Below are 19,260 nucleotides of genomic sequence, written 5' to 3' on the forward strand. Positions count from 1 at the left end.
GCGAGCAGCTCCATTACTATGGCAAAGAGCAAAGGGCTCTGTCTTGTTGATCTCTGAAGAGGGAAATATTCAGAGTATGTATTGTTTGTCCTAACTGAGGCTTTTGGAGAAGAATAAAGAAGTTTAACCCAAGTGATGAATTCTTGACCAAAACCAAATCTGTCCAGAGTATGAAAAAGGTAACCCTACTCCGCACGGTGGAAAGCCTTCTCGGCATCCAGGGATAACAAAGCTTCGGAAACAGTGAGAGTAGATGGATAATAAATTCTACTGAACAAACGTCTCAGATTAAAGTGGGAATACCTACCTCTAATGAAGCCCGTTTGATCAGGGGAGATTATGGATGGAAGTATAGACTCAAGGCGGAGGGCTAAAAGTTTAGAGAGTAATTTAGAGTCCACATTTAAGAGCCTGATGGGGCGGTATGAAGCACAAGATAAGGGTTCTTTATTCTTCAAAATGAGGGAGATTGAAGCTTGAGTGAGTGTCTGGGGTAATGAGAGGGATTTAAATGATTCATTGAACATATCTAGCAAGATAGGGCTAATTTATGGATAAAAGTCTTGTAAAATTCAACTGTATACCCATCCGGCCCTGGGCACTTCCCAGACTGCATAGCTTGGCAGCTGAACTGAGTTCTTCGACAGTGATATCTCTTTCCAAATGACTAGCGGCATCAGAATGAACCCGGGGTATATTAAGCTCCTTAAAGAAACTTTCCAAGTGAGAGTTCCCTGCTGTGTTTTCTGTAGTGTAAAGCGATATATAAAAATCTCCGAATTCATCGTTAATTTTCATATGATCAATAGCCACACCCGACGCTGTATTTATTTGTGAAATTTGGTGAGTTGCTGAAGTCTGTCGCGGTTGACAGATTCCATTTCCCACCGTTTAGAAACATCTTCTAATATGGCTGTTATATATACAAACAACAGCTTGATGGAAAGAATCCCTCTGTGTGTGTGTGTGTGTGTGTGTGTGTGTGTGTGTGTGTGTGTGTGTGTGTGTGTGTGTGTGTGTGTGTGTGTGTGTGTGTGTGTGTGTGTGTGTGTGTGTGTGTGTGGTCACCTTGATGCGGCTGACGGCCTCCTGTGCCTGCATCATGCGGATGTTCTTGGACGGCGTCTTGTCGGACAGGAGCTGAGTGGAGCCCAGGTAGTTCGCTGCGAAGATGATCCCATCGATCAGGTCCTCGGGGTCACAGGGACCCGGAACTGAGGGGTCACAGAGGGGTCACCACACCATATTTACCACAGCATCATGTCTGAGACATCGATTTCAGAGGATTCCACTACATCTGGATGTCAATCCGAAATGACCTCAACGCTAATGAAACGAAAAACAACAGAATACAATGATTTGCAAATCTGGAGGTGCAAATGGAGGAGGTGGAGGAGGTGGAGCAGGGGGAGGAGGTGGAAGAGGTGGAGCAGGGGGAGGAGGTGGAAGAGGTGTAGGAGGTGGAGCAGGGGGAGGAGGTGGAGCAGGGGGAGGAGGTGGAGCAGGGGGAGGAGGTGGAGCAGGGGGAGGAGGTGGAAGCAGGAAAATGATAAGTGGCAGGGACACTAGAAACACTGATAAAAGAAGTGTCTTTTAAGAAGTGGACTGGTGTGTCCTCAGTGGACTGGTGTGTCCTCAGTGGACTGGGGTGTCCTCAGAAGCAGTGGGAGACGAGGAGGAGACAGGTGTCCTGTCAGTGTCCTCTATAGAAAGTGTTTCACTGTGTTTAGATTTCAGCTCAGGTTTTTGATTATTGGAGTGAATGTAGATCGTTGTGATCAGGATCTGACTGGAGAAGATCTCCAGGGGACATTTCTACCTGTCTTCAGGGAATAACCTGGTTTACTCTTCAGGGAATAACCTGGTTTACTCTTCAGGGAACAACCTGGTTTACTCTTCAGGGAACAACCTGGTTTACTCTTCAGGGAATAACCTGGTTTACTCTTCAGGGAATAACCTGGTTTGGTCTTCAGGTACTAATCTGGTTTATTCTGCACATACTTCCGATCTTTCAACAAGTTTAATTACTCAAACCAAACTAAAATATATTTACAAATACTGCATGTTTCTTTAAATGTATTGAGTTAACAAATTATTGCTGAGTTCAGTATATTGTAGCATATCGGAAAATATAAATATAGAAGCTCATTTATATGGGGAATATATTTCCTACTGTCTTTCATGAACTTTTCCAGTGTACTGCAATATATTTCTGTTTCAGGTTAGCGGGCCGATCGCTGAGCAACGTGACATGTAAAGAGAAGGAGAAGACACTGGCAGGCAGCTGCGTCTCCAGCGGCCAGCACTCACCTTCCACATAAGTGGGGAAAGAAGCCAGACTCCTTCTGGACTGTGTGAGAAGAAAACAAGAGTTAACGTTCAAATGTGATTTCAGCAAGAAAAGTGAGAGAAAGATGGAGGCACCTCTTTACTGGAGGGGGACTCCAAGCTGTCGCTCTGCAGCAGACGACTGCTGGAAGACTCTGCTCCGGGAGGGGACGGCGAGACAGAGCCCGGAGACTGCAAGACCAGGGACAAGACATCCTCAGTCACAGATACATACGAGGGGGGACCCAAAAGAAACCAGACTGTGGTTATAAAAAAACCCCAAGAATGATTTCAGACTTTTGTTATATGTGGCTATAGCATAGCCTTAAGCATCACTGTGAACATTTCACCTCCCAAAAACACACAGGCAGCTCACAGCCAGTGTTCATGTTACTACAGTCCCCCCCCTTCTTCGAAAAATCCCAGAATGGTCCGGCGCCTCTGAACCAGGAGCAGAACCAGGCTGGGTGGACATGTCCAGGAGCTGAAAGGCAGCTGGAGGACGATGGAGGCTGTCTGGAAGATCCTCCCTGCTGCGGCGCTCCGGGAGGCGGTCAGGCTGAAGCGGCGGCGCTGTGGGAGGGGGGGGACTGTTTTACCCACAGGGCTCTGCGGTAAAACAGTTCCTGGTGAAAAACGGCATGGCCCTGCTGCTCCATCCGCCGTATCCCCTCCATTTATCCCCGTGAGACTTCTGTCTCTTCCCAGGAATGAACAAGGAACTGAAGGGGCGGAGCTTTGATGACGTGGAAGAGGTGCAAAAACAATCGAAGGACGCTCCTAAAGGAGCATGGTGACTGTACTGAGCAGTGGAAATCCCGGCTGCAGCGCTGGATTCAAGTCGAAGGAGAGGACTGTGAAGGTGACAGTTTTCATTAAATGTGAAAAGAAAAAAATAAAAAGTTATAACCACAGTCCGGTTTCTTTTGGGTCCCCCCTCGTACAGACCACTCAACAACATCCTGAAAGAACAGGATATTAACACCTGAAACCTGGTAGAACAGGACATTCAGACAGCTGAAACTTAGATAGATATATAGAACTTTAAAAATAACACAATTAATCAGAACAGAATTTAGATCAGGACGTGCAGCAAAACAACCTATGGAAAACCTGTTCATCGTCAACATCCAGCTCTCACCCTGATGACCCTGGTCAGTCTTCTCAGAGGGTTTGGAGGAGGGTTACTCCATCCTGAGCTGTTTTATTCCTTTACACTGGTTGATGAAAGCTGAACTCTCCAGCCAGTGGAAGTGACATTACCCTTCAGCAAAAAGTACTTGTTGATGTTCAGTGGGAGGCAGGTTTTAAAATCAAGCGCATCCTAGTGGCCATACAAATAATGACAGGGCTGCATCATCAGTGTTGGAGAAGTTATTTAAATTACTTAAAAATGACTACTTACTTCATCGAAGAAGTAACTGAGCTAGTAACTGAGTTCTACAATTTTAAAAGGAACATCACTTTATAATTATGTAAATGCTGCTGTGTTGTATTATGAGACAAGACACCAACCAAATTTGATTTGTAGCTGTAGATAGCATTTCTACATTTGTAAACGAATAATGTGATTAGATGTCTGCACTTCCAAATTCTAAGTGTGGCTTTCTGGCAGAGGTGTGAACACATCCCACAAATCTCTTCTTATTTGGAGCCAATGAGTTTCCAGGGTTAAAAAGGACCAACTTTATCAGCTGATGACACTGGGAGGAATGAGGGTCTGTGACCTTTACCCTCTCAGAGGCTTGGTGAGCAGTCCTGAGTCCCTCTGTAGTGGCTTTAACCTGGAAGTTCAGTTCAATAAAAAAATGATAAACTTGAACATTGTGCATTTTGGTAGTTCACATGGCACCAGTCTTGTTCTTATTCTCTGTATTTGGTGTATTTGGTATAAAAAATCCTGTTTTCACACACACACACACAGGAGCATAAATCAAGCTGTCCTTCCTGAATTTACAGATCATGTTAGGTATAAATACTTTAATTACCACTACTGCCATGATGAAGTAAAGGGAACAGCTGTATTAAAGGGGACATATTATGCTATTTCTCAGTCCCGTCATATCGGTCTTAGAAGCTCAAAAATGTAATATTTAAGTTTGTTTGTCCCAAATTCATCCTTTGTTCGGAGTTTCAGCGGCTAAAAAGTCGCTCTGATGAGCCGTCCTCAGAACAGGCTATTTCTGCTTTCCGGTATGCACTTGAACGTGCCTGGCCACGCCCACTCTCACATACACACATGGTGGGGGCACAGTGGGAGGAGTTAATTCCGCTTATTTCAGGATAAGCGGACCCAACTTGACCGTTTCAGCAGGCATTTTCACAGAATGTGGTGTAACAAGACAGGGAGGAAACTGACAGTTTTCAAATTTGAACATCATAATGAGGCTACAGCAACACACTAAAGAAACTCTTCACAAAGTGAAAAAAGCAGAATATGTCCCCTTTGACTACACATCAGGCTGCTGTGACACTTGTTCCTGAGAACAACTGCACCAAGGTTATAAGATGTTCTGCTAAAGTGTAAACACACCCAAATGTTCCAGAGACACACACACACTAGTGTTCCAAAGACACTCGATCAGGATGTCAGCTCTCGGTTGGCAGCTGACATCAACACCAAACTGTCCAACTGCGAACAAAGTCCAGCCCGTCTGTCGGGCCCCGCCCAGAAGAACATGGAATAAAGCTCTGTCTCTGAACCATCAGGATCCTTTCGGGGCGAAATCCTGTGTATCTTTCCCTGTAAGGTCCAGCTGAGCATCACATCTGGCTGTACTTGAATAAATGGTAACCATCTGAAGTCAGTCGTTTTGGCATTTTTCCTACCGAGCATAGAATCAAAGAACCGGACGGAAGTCCTCGGTTCCAACAATCACATTGACAGAAGCTCAGCGGAGCAACTGAAACCATAAAGAAAACGTCAGGAATGGTTTATCCTCCAGTTGAGAAAACTTAAACAGCTCAGCTGTCAGGCTAAACTTATCCAATTACAATAAAGTGAATTGATCTCCAAGTTTTGATCTAAGGACTCAAAACTGCAGTCCAAACCCAAAGCTGCGAGGCTGAAGAGTGCGCACCTCATCGTCCTCCTGCCTGTCGCCCACCTCCTCCTGCTTGGCCTGCTCCTCCTCCAGCTTCTCCACCTGATACATCCAGAAGTTCTCCATGGCTTTCAGCAAACGCCTTCAGACACAGCCCACGCTCTCCCAGACCTGGCGAGGAACTGGAGCCGTTCTGCCGCCGCCGCCGGGCCAGGCAGCGGAGCGTCAGCGGCTCAGGTGACACTCCAGGTATCAGGATTCATTTTCAGATCAACACACCAGTTGAACTACGAGGCGATGTCTTGGTTTGATACCATCTAATTCAGGTCGAGTGTGGATATATCAAGGTCAAACTTAAAGCACTAGTGATATCTAAATTTATGTTATGATCATGTAAACACAACAAAAGCTTTTCTGTTCCAGGATCCCTGATGAATTATTGAATTGGTCTGCATCATTACCTTTCTCTCTCTCTCTCACCCTCACTGAATAAATCATGGAGGAGGGAGCAGTGTCACATGACTGCCGTCTCTATTCAGCCAAGCAGCAATGAAGGATCCAACCAGCATTTCTCCATTTGAATGTTGTGTATTGGATATTCTTATTCCAAGGCTACTGGAATTAGAGCTGCATAAAAATCAATATATTTACAATACACAACGACAAGGAGAATAAGGTTCGGGGTCACATGACGCTAATGGCGGAGGAACAGCTTGTTGCTACAGCTCCCGCAGCTAGACATCCGATTTAGCTATTTTGCTACAAGAATTCAAGACTAAACTTTTGTTTTTATGCGTGCAAGAATGCCAACACAAAAGAAAATTACGACTGCCGTTAGACAGTCCAAAACGGGAGATAACAACTCGTCTGCTCATGCTGCGGATACTGAGAGGGCTAACGCCACACCACCGTCTGCTAACTCGCCTGAGCCTTTGGACGTCGACAATTTAGTGGCGAGAATCACTGCGGAGATTTTGAAAGCAATGGAGACCTCACTCGACAAGAAGATTGACCCTGTCCTTCAGAAACGACAGGTTTGCTCGTCTGATATTGCTGCACTGGACACACGTCTTGCTACCGCTGAGGAGCGGATATCAAGCATGGAGGATACATCTGCCTCTCAGGATGTGGCTGCACAGCTCGCCGACATGAGGGCTAAAATGGACAGCGCACTCGAGATGATTGACGACCTGGAAAACAGGAATCGGCCATGTAATATTCGCATTGTTGGCCTCCCGGAGCGCAGCGAAGGTACCGACCCAGTGGACTTTACTAAGTCCTGGCTCCCACAACTACTTGGCGAAAGCTTTAAAGGGCGCGTCGTCAGAGTTGACCGCTGCCACCGCATATCCCCCCGGGTCTTCATCGTGAAACTTCACAACTTCCAGGATAAAGCCCGTATCATGCAAGCGGCCAGGAAAAAAACAAGCTTTGAAATACAAGGGCGCTAATATCATGATATTTGAGGATTTCTCTGCAGCTGTGTCCAAAAAACAACAGGTATTCTCCCAGGTCAAGACTTGTTTCAGGGACAGAGGCGTCCCTTTTGCGCTGCTCTACCCAGCTGTCCTCAGGATCAAGCACAACGGAGAAGAAAACCTCTTCAAGCATCCGAAGGACGCCGTGGATTACCTGGATAGACTGCCTGACGCCAGATCGTCTCCACTCCACACTTCTCCCCCGGCCTAGGCATCCGAAGTGGCGTTAATAACATGAGCAGGAAAGTTAATAGTTTATAATGTGCTGTACACACAGTAAGACTTAAAGCTTTGCCTTTTTGTTATCCTTTGTTTATATAATGCAGTAGGTATACTCCAAAATGTAGCATTATTGTCATTTTTTTTAAGGTAGCTGCAGCCTTTGCTGTAGTTGGTCCCAGTTAATAACCTGATCCAGCAGCCTCCCCCTTTTCTCTGAGAAAGTTTAGCTTGCACCCCCTACTGGGTGTTTTAGACCATCGTTTGACCCCTCTATGCCTTTTCATTTTTGCCTTTTTTTTTTAAAATAGTTTTTGTCCTTTCCATACCAAAGCAGAGGCCTTTTCAGTTTGGTGTATTTAGGCTCAGGTATTTCGTGATTTTCCTGGTTCCTATGTCCTGTATTAGTATTTGGTCTAATTTGAAACGGCCAGCTCGAGTTCAACTTTAAAAGTATGTAGCTGGAATGTGGGAGGTTTGCACAGTCCAATCAAATGTAAAAAAGTCTTTAATTTTCTGAAAAAGGAAAATATACATACAGCCCTCTTACAAGAGACGCATTTGACCTCTGATGAACATTTAAAGTTAAAGCGTGATTGGGTGGGTCAAGTGTTCTACTCCTCTTTTACAAGTCGAAGCCGTGGCGTAGCGACTTTGATACACAAACATCTGCCCCTATTGAATACAAACTCTGTCAGTGATAAATCTGGTAGATACCTACTACGTAAAGGCACATTGTATTTCCCATTTCATTCTTAAATGTTTATTTTCCCCCTGTTCAGCCGCTTGACTTCATCTCTCTTGTTTTTTCTCTTTTTCCGATTGGATTTGCGACAACACAGTGATAGCTGGTGATTTTAATTGCTACTTCTCATCATCTATGGATAAATCTCCTGCAATTCAGGTTCCCACATCCAAAAGGGCCAAGGCACTCTTAGACACCTGTTCAGAGCTTGATTTGGTTGATATACGGCGGGTTTTACACCCTAAAAACAAGGAATTTACATTTTTTTCAAGAGTACATAAAACAAGTTCTAGAATTGATTTTGTATTTATCCCTAAGATTTCACTAGGCAACATTGTTAATTGCAGAATTGGCGATATCATTATATCGAACCATGCTCCGATTTTTGTTGAATTAGATAATCTAAACACAAACTTTCAAAATTTTAATTGGAGATTTAAAAATTTTCTTATTCACGATCCATAATTTGAAAAGTTTTTGAATGACCGTTTAAAAAATTTTTTATACAGGATAATAAAACTCCCTGGATTACTTTGGGACATACCCGTGGTTTGGTGATCTCATATTCTGCTGGACTTAAAAAGATAACTCAATTGGAACAAAGAAAATTAGAATTAAAATTGCATGAATTATAGCTGAAATACAATCTTTCCCCTTCTGAGCAGTTAAGAAGTGACATCCAGGTGACTAAGACAGCTTTAGAAGGATTACTGACTAAAAAGGCTGAGAAATCTATATTTTTCATGAGGCAAAGGCTGTATGAGTTCGCAAACAAACCCAACCGCTACCTTTCTAGTCTTCTTAAAAACAAGGGATCCTCTCATATTTCCTGCATTGAGGATGCTTCAGGTGTGCTTCACTGTGATAACATAGAGATTAATGATGCATTTAGGACATTTTATAATCAATTATATACTTCTCAATTCGAATCATCCCACCACCAGGATATGTCTACCTTTTTTCAGAACCTTGACTTGCCTCAAATTACAGAGTTTCAGAGAGAGGAATTGTCCAAACCGATTACCCGCAGTGAAATTCAAAAAATAATTCAGCAATTACCTAATAACAAGGCCCCTGGGCCGGATGGATTTAGTGGGGAATTTTATAAGAAATTCAGTCAAATTTTACTTCCCCCTCTGTCTGAAATGTTTGATTCCTCATTGGAAAGTGGTGCTTTACCCCCCTCCCTAATGGAGGCCAATATTTCTCTGGTCCTGAAGAAAGATAAACCTCCAGAAGAGTGTTGGTCATATCATCCTATATCTGTTTTAAACATTGATTTGAAAATTTTTGCGAAGATATTAGCCTCACGCTTAGAAGTTGTCTTAGCAAGCATTATCAATAATGACCAAACTGGTTTCATTCGGGGGCGTTATTCTACACATAATGCGAGACGGCTACTGAACCTCATTCAGCACTCCTCCGTGTTCAGTTCAGATGCGATGGTTATATCTCTAGACCAGGGGTATGCAACTAAAATTCACAGAGGTCCGGTCAGGGATTTTTTGTTGAAGCAAAGGTCCGGAACATCATCATGTCTAACTGAATCAGTGTGATATATGCTGATGTAACCTAGTAGTTCTATGAGCGTCTGCATGTCATCAACAGATGACTATCAAATCAAATGAATTCATGCCCTCCTTGACAACCTCCCATCACTAAATGGTTTTTTGTGGTTCCCCAAAATCCAAGCAACTCTGAGGGAACATTCATTTGCACGTTGCTGGGCAGTGAGTGACTGTCAGGATCCTGCTGGACTGATCATACTGGGCTCCAGGCCCGCCGACAGGGGGGGGAAACGGGTCTGTTGTGCCGGGCCCAGGGTTGGGGGGGGGCCAGAATTCAAGGCGGGGGGCCATCCAGCACCCCACTCACGGATCCTGACGCAGCATGCAGGCACCGCGCCGCTCCGCCCCTCCCCAACCCAAGGCTGGTCCATGCTTCACATGTACGCGTTTCCGCGTCCGCTTTGGAGTGTCCACTTTGGAGTGTCCACTTTGGAGTGTCCGCGCTCCACCGAGGCCCACGCGCTTTCTCCCATAGTTCTAACAGACTACATTTTCAGCTCAGCTGTGCAACGTTCAATGCAGGAACACTGACCCACGCGTCCTCGATGCTTTTCCGGCACTACAGACTGTTTATCTGCTCCTTTATTACAGGTTATTTAGAGAAAATTAAGTACATACACTGTCAGTACATTATCATTAAGTATTAAAGTTTATTTAGCCTTTTTTTCCTGTTTCTGACTCGCGGGGCGGCGCCGGAGCGATTAGTTACTTTCACTTCTGTCTGCAGACCTCCTCCTCCCTCCAGACAGAGTCTCTCTCTCTTTCCACCAGTTTTTCACTCTTTCAGTGTCTTTAAGTGGAGCCATCAGGCTGGAGCTCCGTCTACCTTCACTTTTACCGTCATGTTTGGTTTGCTGTGGCGCTCTGGCGCATGCGTACACCGCCACGAGCTGCGCGCAACGCGGTCTCAAAATCTGGCTGCTGCGCGGACGTCCGCGCATCGGTCCGCGGGACCCTAGCGGACAGGAATTCATGACGATTTTTACGTCACGCGGACCAACGCGCAACGCGCACCCATGCGGACATGTGAAGCTGGACGGGCACCGCATGCAGGCACCGTGCCGCACCGCTTTGCGCGCCGCCGCACCGATCCGCGCGTCGCATGCCGTACTGCTCCACATGCTGCGCACCGCTCCGCTAAATATAGTCCAGGTCCGTATTGGATGGCGTCTGGGTCCGGATCCAGACCGCGACCGCGGCCCGCCAGTTAGTGACCCCTGGTCTAGATGCAGAGATAGCCTTCGATCGGCTTGAATGGCCCTATCTTTTTTTCACTCTCAAAAAGTATGGTATGAGTGAAAGATTAATTAACTGGATCCAAATCTTATACACATCGCCTCTCTTAGCTGTCATTACTAATGGCCTTAAATCCAAAAATTTCGGCATTGGACGCAGAAGTAGGCAGGGATGCCCTTTAAGTCCCTTGTTGTTCGCCCTAGCTATGGAACCCTTAGCTACTGCCATCAGGATGGGCTCTGGTATTGAAGGTCTTTTTTTAAATAACCATCAGCACAAGATGTCTCTTTATGCTGATGATGTCTTAATTTTTCTGAACTCTCCAGCCGGATCTGTTCCAAAATTGATCAGTTTAATCACCCAATATGGCTCCTTCTCGAGTTATAAGATACATTTTTCTAAAAGTGAAGCTATGCCTCTGTCTGGTTCACCTGCAGCCTCTCTTAGTATTTCTCGGCCTTTTCGTTGGTCCCCAAATGGATTTGCCTATTTAGGCGTTGAGATCTCTCCTAATTTAAAGGATTTATTTACCGTATTGGCCCGAATATAAGACGACTCCGATTATAACACGACCCCTATTTTTCAAAGATCATTTTGTGAAAAAAAAAAAAAATGCTGAAGACAATAAGGTCACTCATAAAACAACTTTTTATTATACAATTATTATAAACTCACAAACTCACTGCTGAAATAACATTTCACGAGATATAAAATGAAAAAACATTACTACAGTATTGAATAAATATATTCTCTTTCTCAAAATAAGAAACAATAAGCAACAAATAAGAACCTCAAGGGGTCCAAACTGCATAAATGATGTAAATAACTTTCCAGTTCCTTCAGCTGAATCAGGCTCTGGTGGTGGGCATTCCGTCTTTCCGTCTTTCAGAGACGTATTCACTCACCCTTCTATCAGTCTCTCTGAAGCGTCTCTCAGGACCACGGAAAGCTTTTCTCATAGCGTTAGCATCTGTAGTGTTTTTTCTGTGCTCTCCAATAAGAACGAGGCTCTGCTCCACCAGACCTCCTGGCGGCTTGACAGTAGTTTGATGACTCTGCTGCGTTGATCACCATCAGTTTAAAGTTGGTATCATAACTTCTCCTCTGTTGTTGCTCAGTTGTCCAGCGTTCAGCCCCTTTGTTCCAGATGATCCGCCATTTTTCATCAGATCATTTGATCTCATTTCATCGCTCCACTCGCTCTCTGCTCAGTGATACTTTGGCGCCATCTAGCGGCGCGGATGCGTATTGACCATCTACCGTAAGTCCGCCATTATAACACGACCCCACTTTTTAGGATGCAGTTTCTGGAAATTATACTAGGGGGTACCCAAAAGAAACCGGAATTAGGTCATAAAATAATAATAATAATGAGTTTGGACTTCTGGCCGTCAGATGTGCTGCAGGTAAGCCTCGTGCATATCTGTGGAAAAGCTGAGCTCCCAGAGTGACACTGACGCCTGTCAGGCGCTATTTATAGTAACAGAGTGCAGCGGCGGTCTGCGATTTTTTCCAAAATGGCGACATTGACTGTGAAGCCAGAGCAGCGCAAACATTAAATTCTGCTTCTTGCTGGAAAAACAGCAGCAGAAACACTCAGCTTGTTGCAGCAAGCCTACAAGGATGCTGCTCTGGGAAGACTCAGGTCCATGAGTGGTCCGGGGGTTTGAGAAGGGCCAGATGTCGGCGCGTCAGGTCCGCTCAGCGTGAAAACAATGCTGAGCTGCTTCTCGGCTGTCCAGGGTCTCGTCCACAGCGAGTCTGTCCCTCCAGGTCAGACTGTAAACCAGGACTACTACAGGAAGTCCTCAGACGCTCCGTGAGGATGTGAGGAGGAAGCAGAGCGTCGTGGCGGAGTGGAGCCGGTTGATCCACCACCACAGAGCGCCAGCGGACACGGCGCTGCGCCTCACGCAGTTTCTGGAGAAGAATGAGATGAATCTCCTCTCCCATCGCCTGATTCTCCAGATGAAGCCTCCAGTGACTTTTTCTTGTTCCCCAGGTTGAAGAAGCAGCTGAAGGGACAGCGGTTTGCAGATGTGGAGGAGGTGACAGGAAAATCACAGCCGGCCCTGAATGGCACAATTACGCATGGGTCTGACGACGCATTGGTGAAGTGGGAGACACGGCTGGAGCGCTGCATTAATGCGGATGGAGATCATTTTGAAGGCGACGGTGGTGTTTTATTTTGAAATGTCAGAAATAAAAAGTTACAATCAAATTCCGGGAATTTTTGGGTACCCCCTCGTATTCCACTTATTCAAGCTATCAATTGGGATTTGGACAGATGGTGTGGTCTCCCTCTGTCCCTTTTGGGTCATATACACCTTGTTAAAATGAATATCATGCTACGTCTTTTATATTTATTTCAGATGTTGCCCCTTGTTCTTTCTAAAAGAGAGTTATCTTGGTTGAATGGCTCCGTAATCTCATTTATTTGGAACAGAAAAAGACCCAGGTTAAGATATAGTTGCCTCTCTCTCCTACACGCATGGGAGGACTTGCAGCGCCGTCACTGCCACTTTACCTTTGGTCCGCTCAATTGAAATTTCTTTTTGAATGGTACAGATCTGATCAAAGTTCGACCTATTTAAGTGCTGAATCTGCCTCCCTCAAAGATATTCCTTTGTGCAATTGCTTTACATTTCCCATTCAAGATCCTCAATTCTTACAAAAGATAATCTGTTGTTAAAAAACATGTTGATTATTTGGCACAAGGTTAGAAGCCTGGAGGGTTACAAAAATCATCTCTCTGTACTCACTCCTATTCACCAAAACCCCGATTTTATCCCAGGCCTTAATGCAGGACTTGCAGGGTGGTTTCATAGGGGAACTAAAACAGTTGGTGACTTGGTTGACGGGAGTAACATTTTGTCATTTGTAGGGCTGTCCCAATTATTCGACGTCGTCGATGACGTAAATATGTCGACACGCACACTATACCGTCGAATGACGTAAACACGTTGACACGTGCACACCGTCACATGTAAACAAGTGCGCACAGCAGAAATGGCGGAGGCTCCGGGCCCCAGCGTTCCAGGCGGGGAAGAGGAGCAAAAAAGCGACGCAGCAAAAAAGCGGTCAAGAAAGTCCAAAGTATGGCCATATTTCAAAGAAAAATCTAACGAGTTGGTGATTGTAGCCTTTGCAAAGCCGAGTTGGCGTCCCACAGCAGCACATCAGCGATGAACGAACACCTGAAGCGACGTCACCCAGGTGTACTGCTGGAGGATGAGAGAAAGCAAAAAGCCGGAGGATCGTAAGTCCATCTAACTAAGTAACTAACATGACGTGTTAACGTGCATCGTTAAGTTTCATTTCTAGCGGGTTGCAGTCAAAGTTACAGCGTCGTGTTTCAGCTTTGTGCATTATGTAGCTAACGTTAGCGGAGCTATTTTCAGTCAAATTGTGTTGGTGCTTATCGGTAACGTTACTGGTTCCGCTGCTTTATGCTCAATAAACAGTAACATGTGGCATTTATTCATATATCTCCTCCGCTGCTGCTCGGACAGCTCTCGGTCTCACCGTCTCTGTGCAGACCTCGGGCGCAGCACAGCATGCAGATATTATTATTTAGGATGATGTGTTGCTCTCGCTGCTTTAAGAAAACAAGCAAAACCAAAAAAAAACTCGAGGAAACACTGACCTGCTTACCATAGTCCGTGACTGCACTAATAGATAATGTGTGCCTTTTCAAAATCATTGTGGTAATATTTCAGTATGCACTCTGCTTTATCCGTCTATTTTTCAGGTTAAAGCAAACTGAACAACAGTCACTGAAAAAGAATAAGAGCCTCAGCTCACTGCAGTGGTGGAGGGACAACGAAGAAAAGTTCCCCAACCTGGCTCTGATAGCCAGATCATACTGGCTGTTCCTGCAACTTCGACACCATCTGAGCGTCTCTTCTCAGCTGCTGGGAACATCGTTACAAAAAAAGAGCAAGCCTGACACCGAAGCATGTAGACATGCTCACATTCCGTCACTTCAATGCCTAGAGAGAGCAATCTAGAGAGACTAGAGATGAGAGAAGTGAAATCTTTGTAAATCCTGTTGGAAAAAAGTTCTGTTTGTATTCACTTGCACTGGAGTGAGTTAATGTCTTCAGTATTTGACCTCACTGGACTTTGTGTTTATTCAAGAGCTATTTATTTATTTTTTATTTATTTTTGTTCATTCTTTTACTTGGGCTGCTGAACATGCGCTCACACATTGTTTCACTGTCATGCATACAGAACTACCTCATTCATGTTCACACGTCATGATGCCTGCCTAAGTGTGACTGTTCATTCAATTTCAAGTTTTTTTTTTTTTTACTTTAATAAACAAAGAATTTAGATAACTGTTCACAAGTGTTTTTGTGAATTAATAATCGTCAACCAAAAAAAATCGCTATTCGCTAGAGTAGTTGAAAAAATTAATCGTTAGACTAATCGACTAATCGTAAAGATAGTCGATAGATTAATTGGGAGAAAAATAATCGTTTGGGACAGCCCTAGTCATTTCAACAACTGAGGGACAAATATAGTATTGGCAGTGAGGACGCTCTCAAGTATATGCAGGTGAAACATTTTATTCTTAGTAAATTAAAGGAATGTAAAGGGAAATTGTCTATCTCCCTTATGGAATCTCTGATATTAAAAACCACAAAACTTAAATCCTTTTCGAAATCAGTTTTCAATCTCTTATCTGAACTTAATAAGGACAACGCTTATAAAGTTAAAGGTCTATGGGAAGTGGAGTTAGGACCGATCACAACTGAATCCTGGGAGAAATTATGTAACCGGCCGTTCAAAGGCCATCTAATTCCATCTGGGAGAGACAATTCAAAATTCTGCACTTTCTGAAATATGTAACAAATGTCGTTCTGATGTTGGTACCTTCTTCCATGGTTTATGGGCCTGCCCGCATATTTTGCAATTTTGGTCATCAGTTATTGGTTTGCTCTATACTTTAAGTGTCAACTGAATTTGGGTGCTCGGACTTGTGTCCTTGGCCTCGAGGACGAATTGCCTGTACGATTTGTGGGGAAAGAACTTTTGCACATACTGTTACACTGTGCTCCAAAGTGCATAACGGTGCAATGGATTTCTGAAGATGCGCCCTCCCAACATCAGTGGCTTCATACGGTTTTTGCTGCTATAGCTATGGAAGCTTTCTCCACTCTGTTAAAGAACAAGCCAAATAAATTTTACAGGACATGGGACCCTGTCTTGAACTATTTGGACTGTTCCTCTGCACAGAAGTTACATTCTGGCTTATTGTCCATAGCTTGGCCAAAGGAATCTAGATATTAGGACTAATCATCCTTTTTTCTTCTTCTTCTTAGTTCATGTTTTTGTGATGCTCTGCTTTGTACAAAATGTTCAATTAAAAAAAAAAAAAAGAAGAAGAATAAGGTTCAGACTTTTTTTCTTCATGGAATCACGTCCGAAAAAGCGGAGTTCTCTTATCGGCGTCTGAAGTTCAGTTTGCAGTGTTGTGCTGTGCACAGCGACTTGGTGATCGTAGCAGGCAGTGTCGGAGTTGTTACTCAAAAAAAGTAATTAGTTACTAGTTAATCATTACGTATGAAAATTGTAATAGGATTACTTCCCTAGTTACTGTATTTGAAAAGCATTTTCACTGCGTGTTACTTTCTCACTTTCTTATTTCACCGTGTAGATAGTTTTGCATTTATTATGCATTTTGATATAAACATTAAAAAAACACACGAGTTCACCAGTGAGCTGCAAAAACCCAATATGTTAACTCGTCAATCATGAATTAAGGCAACTTGTAAACGAGTACCTGCTACTGCATGCTACTAATGACGGTCAAAATGCGCTGTAAGCATGTAAACAAGTGTTTGTAAAAGAAGGTACTAGAACCCAAAACAAAAAAGTGAACAAATACGTCACAGCTACAGCTCGACAGTCTCAGTCCAGAGTGTCAGCTGACTGACGGGGTCTTCTGATGCATTTTAATCTCTTTTCCACCGGCAGAAGTTGATCACAAACTTCCAAGCCGGGTCCGCTGTTAGCTTATTAGCTTAGCCACTCGTGTCAATCAGCTGTCAGTCAGTGGAGCTGACGGACAAGTGGCTGAAACATTTCTTCTTTTTCTAGTAGTTCCACTATGAACTACCAGTTTGCATCACAGCGCAGGGCGTCATCAGGTGTGGTGGGGCCACAAAGGGAGGTGTTCGTCCAGGACCGCCACTGCTCTCTCAACCTCCTTGAAGAACTGGAGAACTTGATGGCGTTACCGGTCAAAACTGACAAGAGACTCATGGACCAGAAAAGGAGCTGGTCTGGTTGCCCCACAGAGCCCCCACACTGTCACCGTGAGGTCCCCGGATTCTTCACGGCGGAGGTGGTCGAACCTGCATCCACACCCTCCGAGAAACCGAGGCAGGTGTTTTACGCCCACCGCTCCCTGGAAGAGCAGGAGCATTGGTTCCACGAGCGCAGATCAGCTGGGGCAGCAGCTGGCATCAACGAGCCAGCCTCAGGGGGACTCTTGGGGGAGACAGGCTGGGGTGGGCCTTCTTGGCGCCCTGACCATTCCCACAATCACCCTTTCTTCTGTGAACACTTGTTGTTGTGGTTCTCGTTGACTCTGGGGCCGATGCCCACCTGGTGGACCAGTCCCAGCAGAGACCAGAGGCCACGATTCTCCATGAGCAGGTTCTCTGGCGTGCAACACAGCACTAACCCTGTCACCATGACATTCCCTGAACGCACATAATGTCCATGCTGGCTGGTCCACTGGAGCAGCTCCTGCAGGAGCCACTGTTCTCTGCACCACCCGTCAAGCCCATTCAACTCACTGAACTGATTCAACCTCCTATTGCTACAGGCTCGCCCAGTGTTTCCTCTGACTCCTGGGTCTCAAGGAGGTCTTCAATAACACCCGGGCTACCGCATTATTGACTTATTTCCAGGTCCGTCGCCCCCTGGTAGGAGGTTGTACTTCATATCCTCCTCCAGAAACCAACGCCATGGAGGAGTACATCGAGGCCTTCCTCACTCCAGGGACCATCTGTCCCTCCTCCTCTCCCATCAAGGCCAGATGCTTCTCTGTGGAACAGAAGGCAAAGTGGCTCGGCCCCTGCATCAACTAACAAGGTGTCAATGATATAACCGAGGCCCCCCCTCTGAACATGATCTGCACTCCAATAGGTAGAGGGGCCAAGACCCTCAATAAACTGAACCTCATACTACCGACAAACTGGTGTGGACTGGGAGGGAGATGAGTGGAAAGCTGCCTTCACCTGGGTTATCAGGATCAGGATCAGGATCAGGATCAGGATAGCTTTATTGTCATCGCAACAAGTTACTGAAGTTACAAATAAATTACTTGGGTTTTTAAGACGCCCAGGCAGCCAATTACGGCGCTCCGTCTTGAAAAGGAAAGACAGAGTTAAAGGAACTCAGACAGAAAATGGGGGGGGGGGTTTAAAAAAAAAGATATATTAATTCAGATCGCGATTCTGAAGGGAGTCATGATTAGAAGTGAGACGGCAAAAAAAGCCAACCTGCACACAAACGTAGCAAAAAACACGAGACAAATTGCTTCAGACTAACGGATCAGTGGTCGCTGCCCCCATCGGCGCAACACGCCATCACCATTAGTCGTCAGCAGAAGAGAGGGGAGGAGACGTTGAGACTGGGGGGGTGTGTGCGAGTGTGTGCTCTATTAGTTCATCAGTCCGTGTGTGTGGTTGGCCCGTCCTCTCTGCGCTCCAGCTGGTGACCGCCGTTGCCATGGGGATGTCCTCCAGAGAAGCAGTCCAGAAAGGGGAGGGTGATTTGTCGGGGAGTCAGAGTGGGAGAGATAGTGAGCGACCTCGTGTCCTTATCTTCTTCCGGGAGATTGTTTGAATTCCAAGGGGCGCCAGATCCAGTCCGAAGGTTTCTTGGTATCTTGTTTTGGTCGGAAGGAGCCGTTGTGACCTTCCCGTTATCGCTGGTTCGCAACCGTTTCAGACCAAAGCTGAGTTGTACCCTCCTGTGGTCGAATCCATCTTGCGCCTCAGATCGTCCATAGCCCCAGCAAAATTGTCCATCCTTCGAAAGAGTTCGCAAACTCGGTCAGCCTCAGCTTTTGCCCGTTGATTTGAAAAGACCGTCCTCCCTTGGACGTCTTTTGTGGTGGCAGTCTTCTTAATCCTCCAGAGGATCAGACCACTGACCAGGCCAATCAGCAGCAGACCGATCATCATAAATCCGAAAATGTAGACATCTTCTTCATCCTCGACGCTCAGATTTGCCAGACAGATGACAGATCTCCAATGACCGCGGGACTCCATCAAATACCCAGCATGCCGAGTTCCGCCAGGGCAGACAGGCTCCCCCGCATCAGCTTCCTTTAATAGAAACGTGTATGTATGTTTTTGTACTTACTGTAAAGGACCTCTCATAATCTGCCTGTAATGTCTCTTGAGACCACCAGTGGGGCCACGTTGGGATTCAATACCCTGAAGCAGTGGTCTCCAACCCCCGGGCTGCGGCCCGGCACCGGTCCGTGGATCAGTTGGTACTGGGCCGCACAAGAAATAATTTATTATTTCTGTTTATGTTTTATCTGAGTCTGAATGATCTTTTATTTTAAAAAACCTTCTATTTTGAAAAATGACTGAATTCTCTTGGTTTCGTCTTGA

At 45.3% G+C, this 19,260-nt stretch overlaps 1 protein-coding gene across 1 annotated transcript in view; it reads right to left on the bottom strand.

Moving 5' to 3' along the window:
- The window catches only part of apba1a (amyloid beta (A4) precursor protein-binding, family A, member 1a), a 56,442-nt gene that overhangs the window by 33,221 nt on the left and 3,961 nt on the right, over positions 1–19,260 (bottom strand). The window contains exons 3-5 of the mRNA XM_030105398.1: positions 2,425–2,520; positions 2,311–2,350; positions 1,069–1,214 (exon numbers count right to left, since the gene is read on the bottom strand). Coding sequence (XP_029961258.1) covers positions 1,069–1,214; positions 2,311–2,350; positions 2,425–2,520 — 282 coding nt within the window. The remainder of the gene's footprint in view (positions 1–1,068; positions 1,215–2,310; positions 2,351–2,424; positions 2,521–19,260) is intronic.

This window comes from Salarias fasciatus, chromosome 12, assembly GCF_902148845.1.
Source record: "Salarias fasciatus chromosome 12, fSalaFa1.1, whole genome shotgun sequence".
NCBI classification, from domain to species: Eukaryota; Metazoa; Chordata; class Actinopteri; order Blenniiformes; family Blenniidae; genus Salarias; species Salarias fasciatus.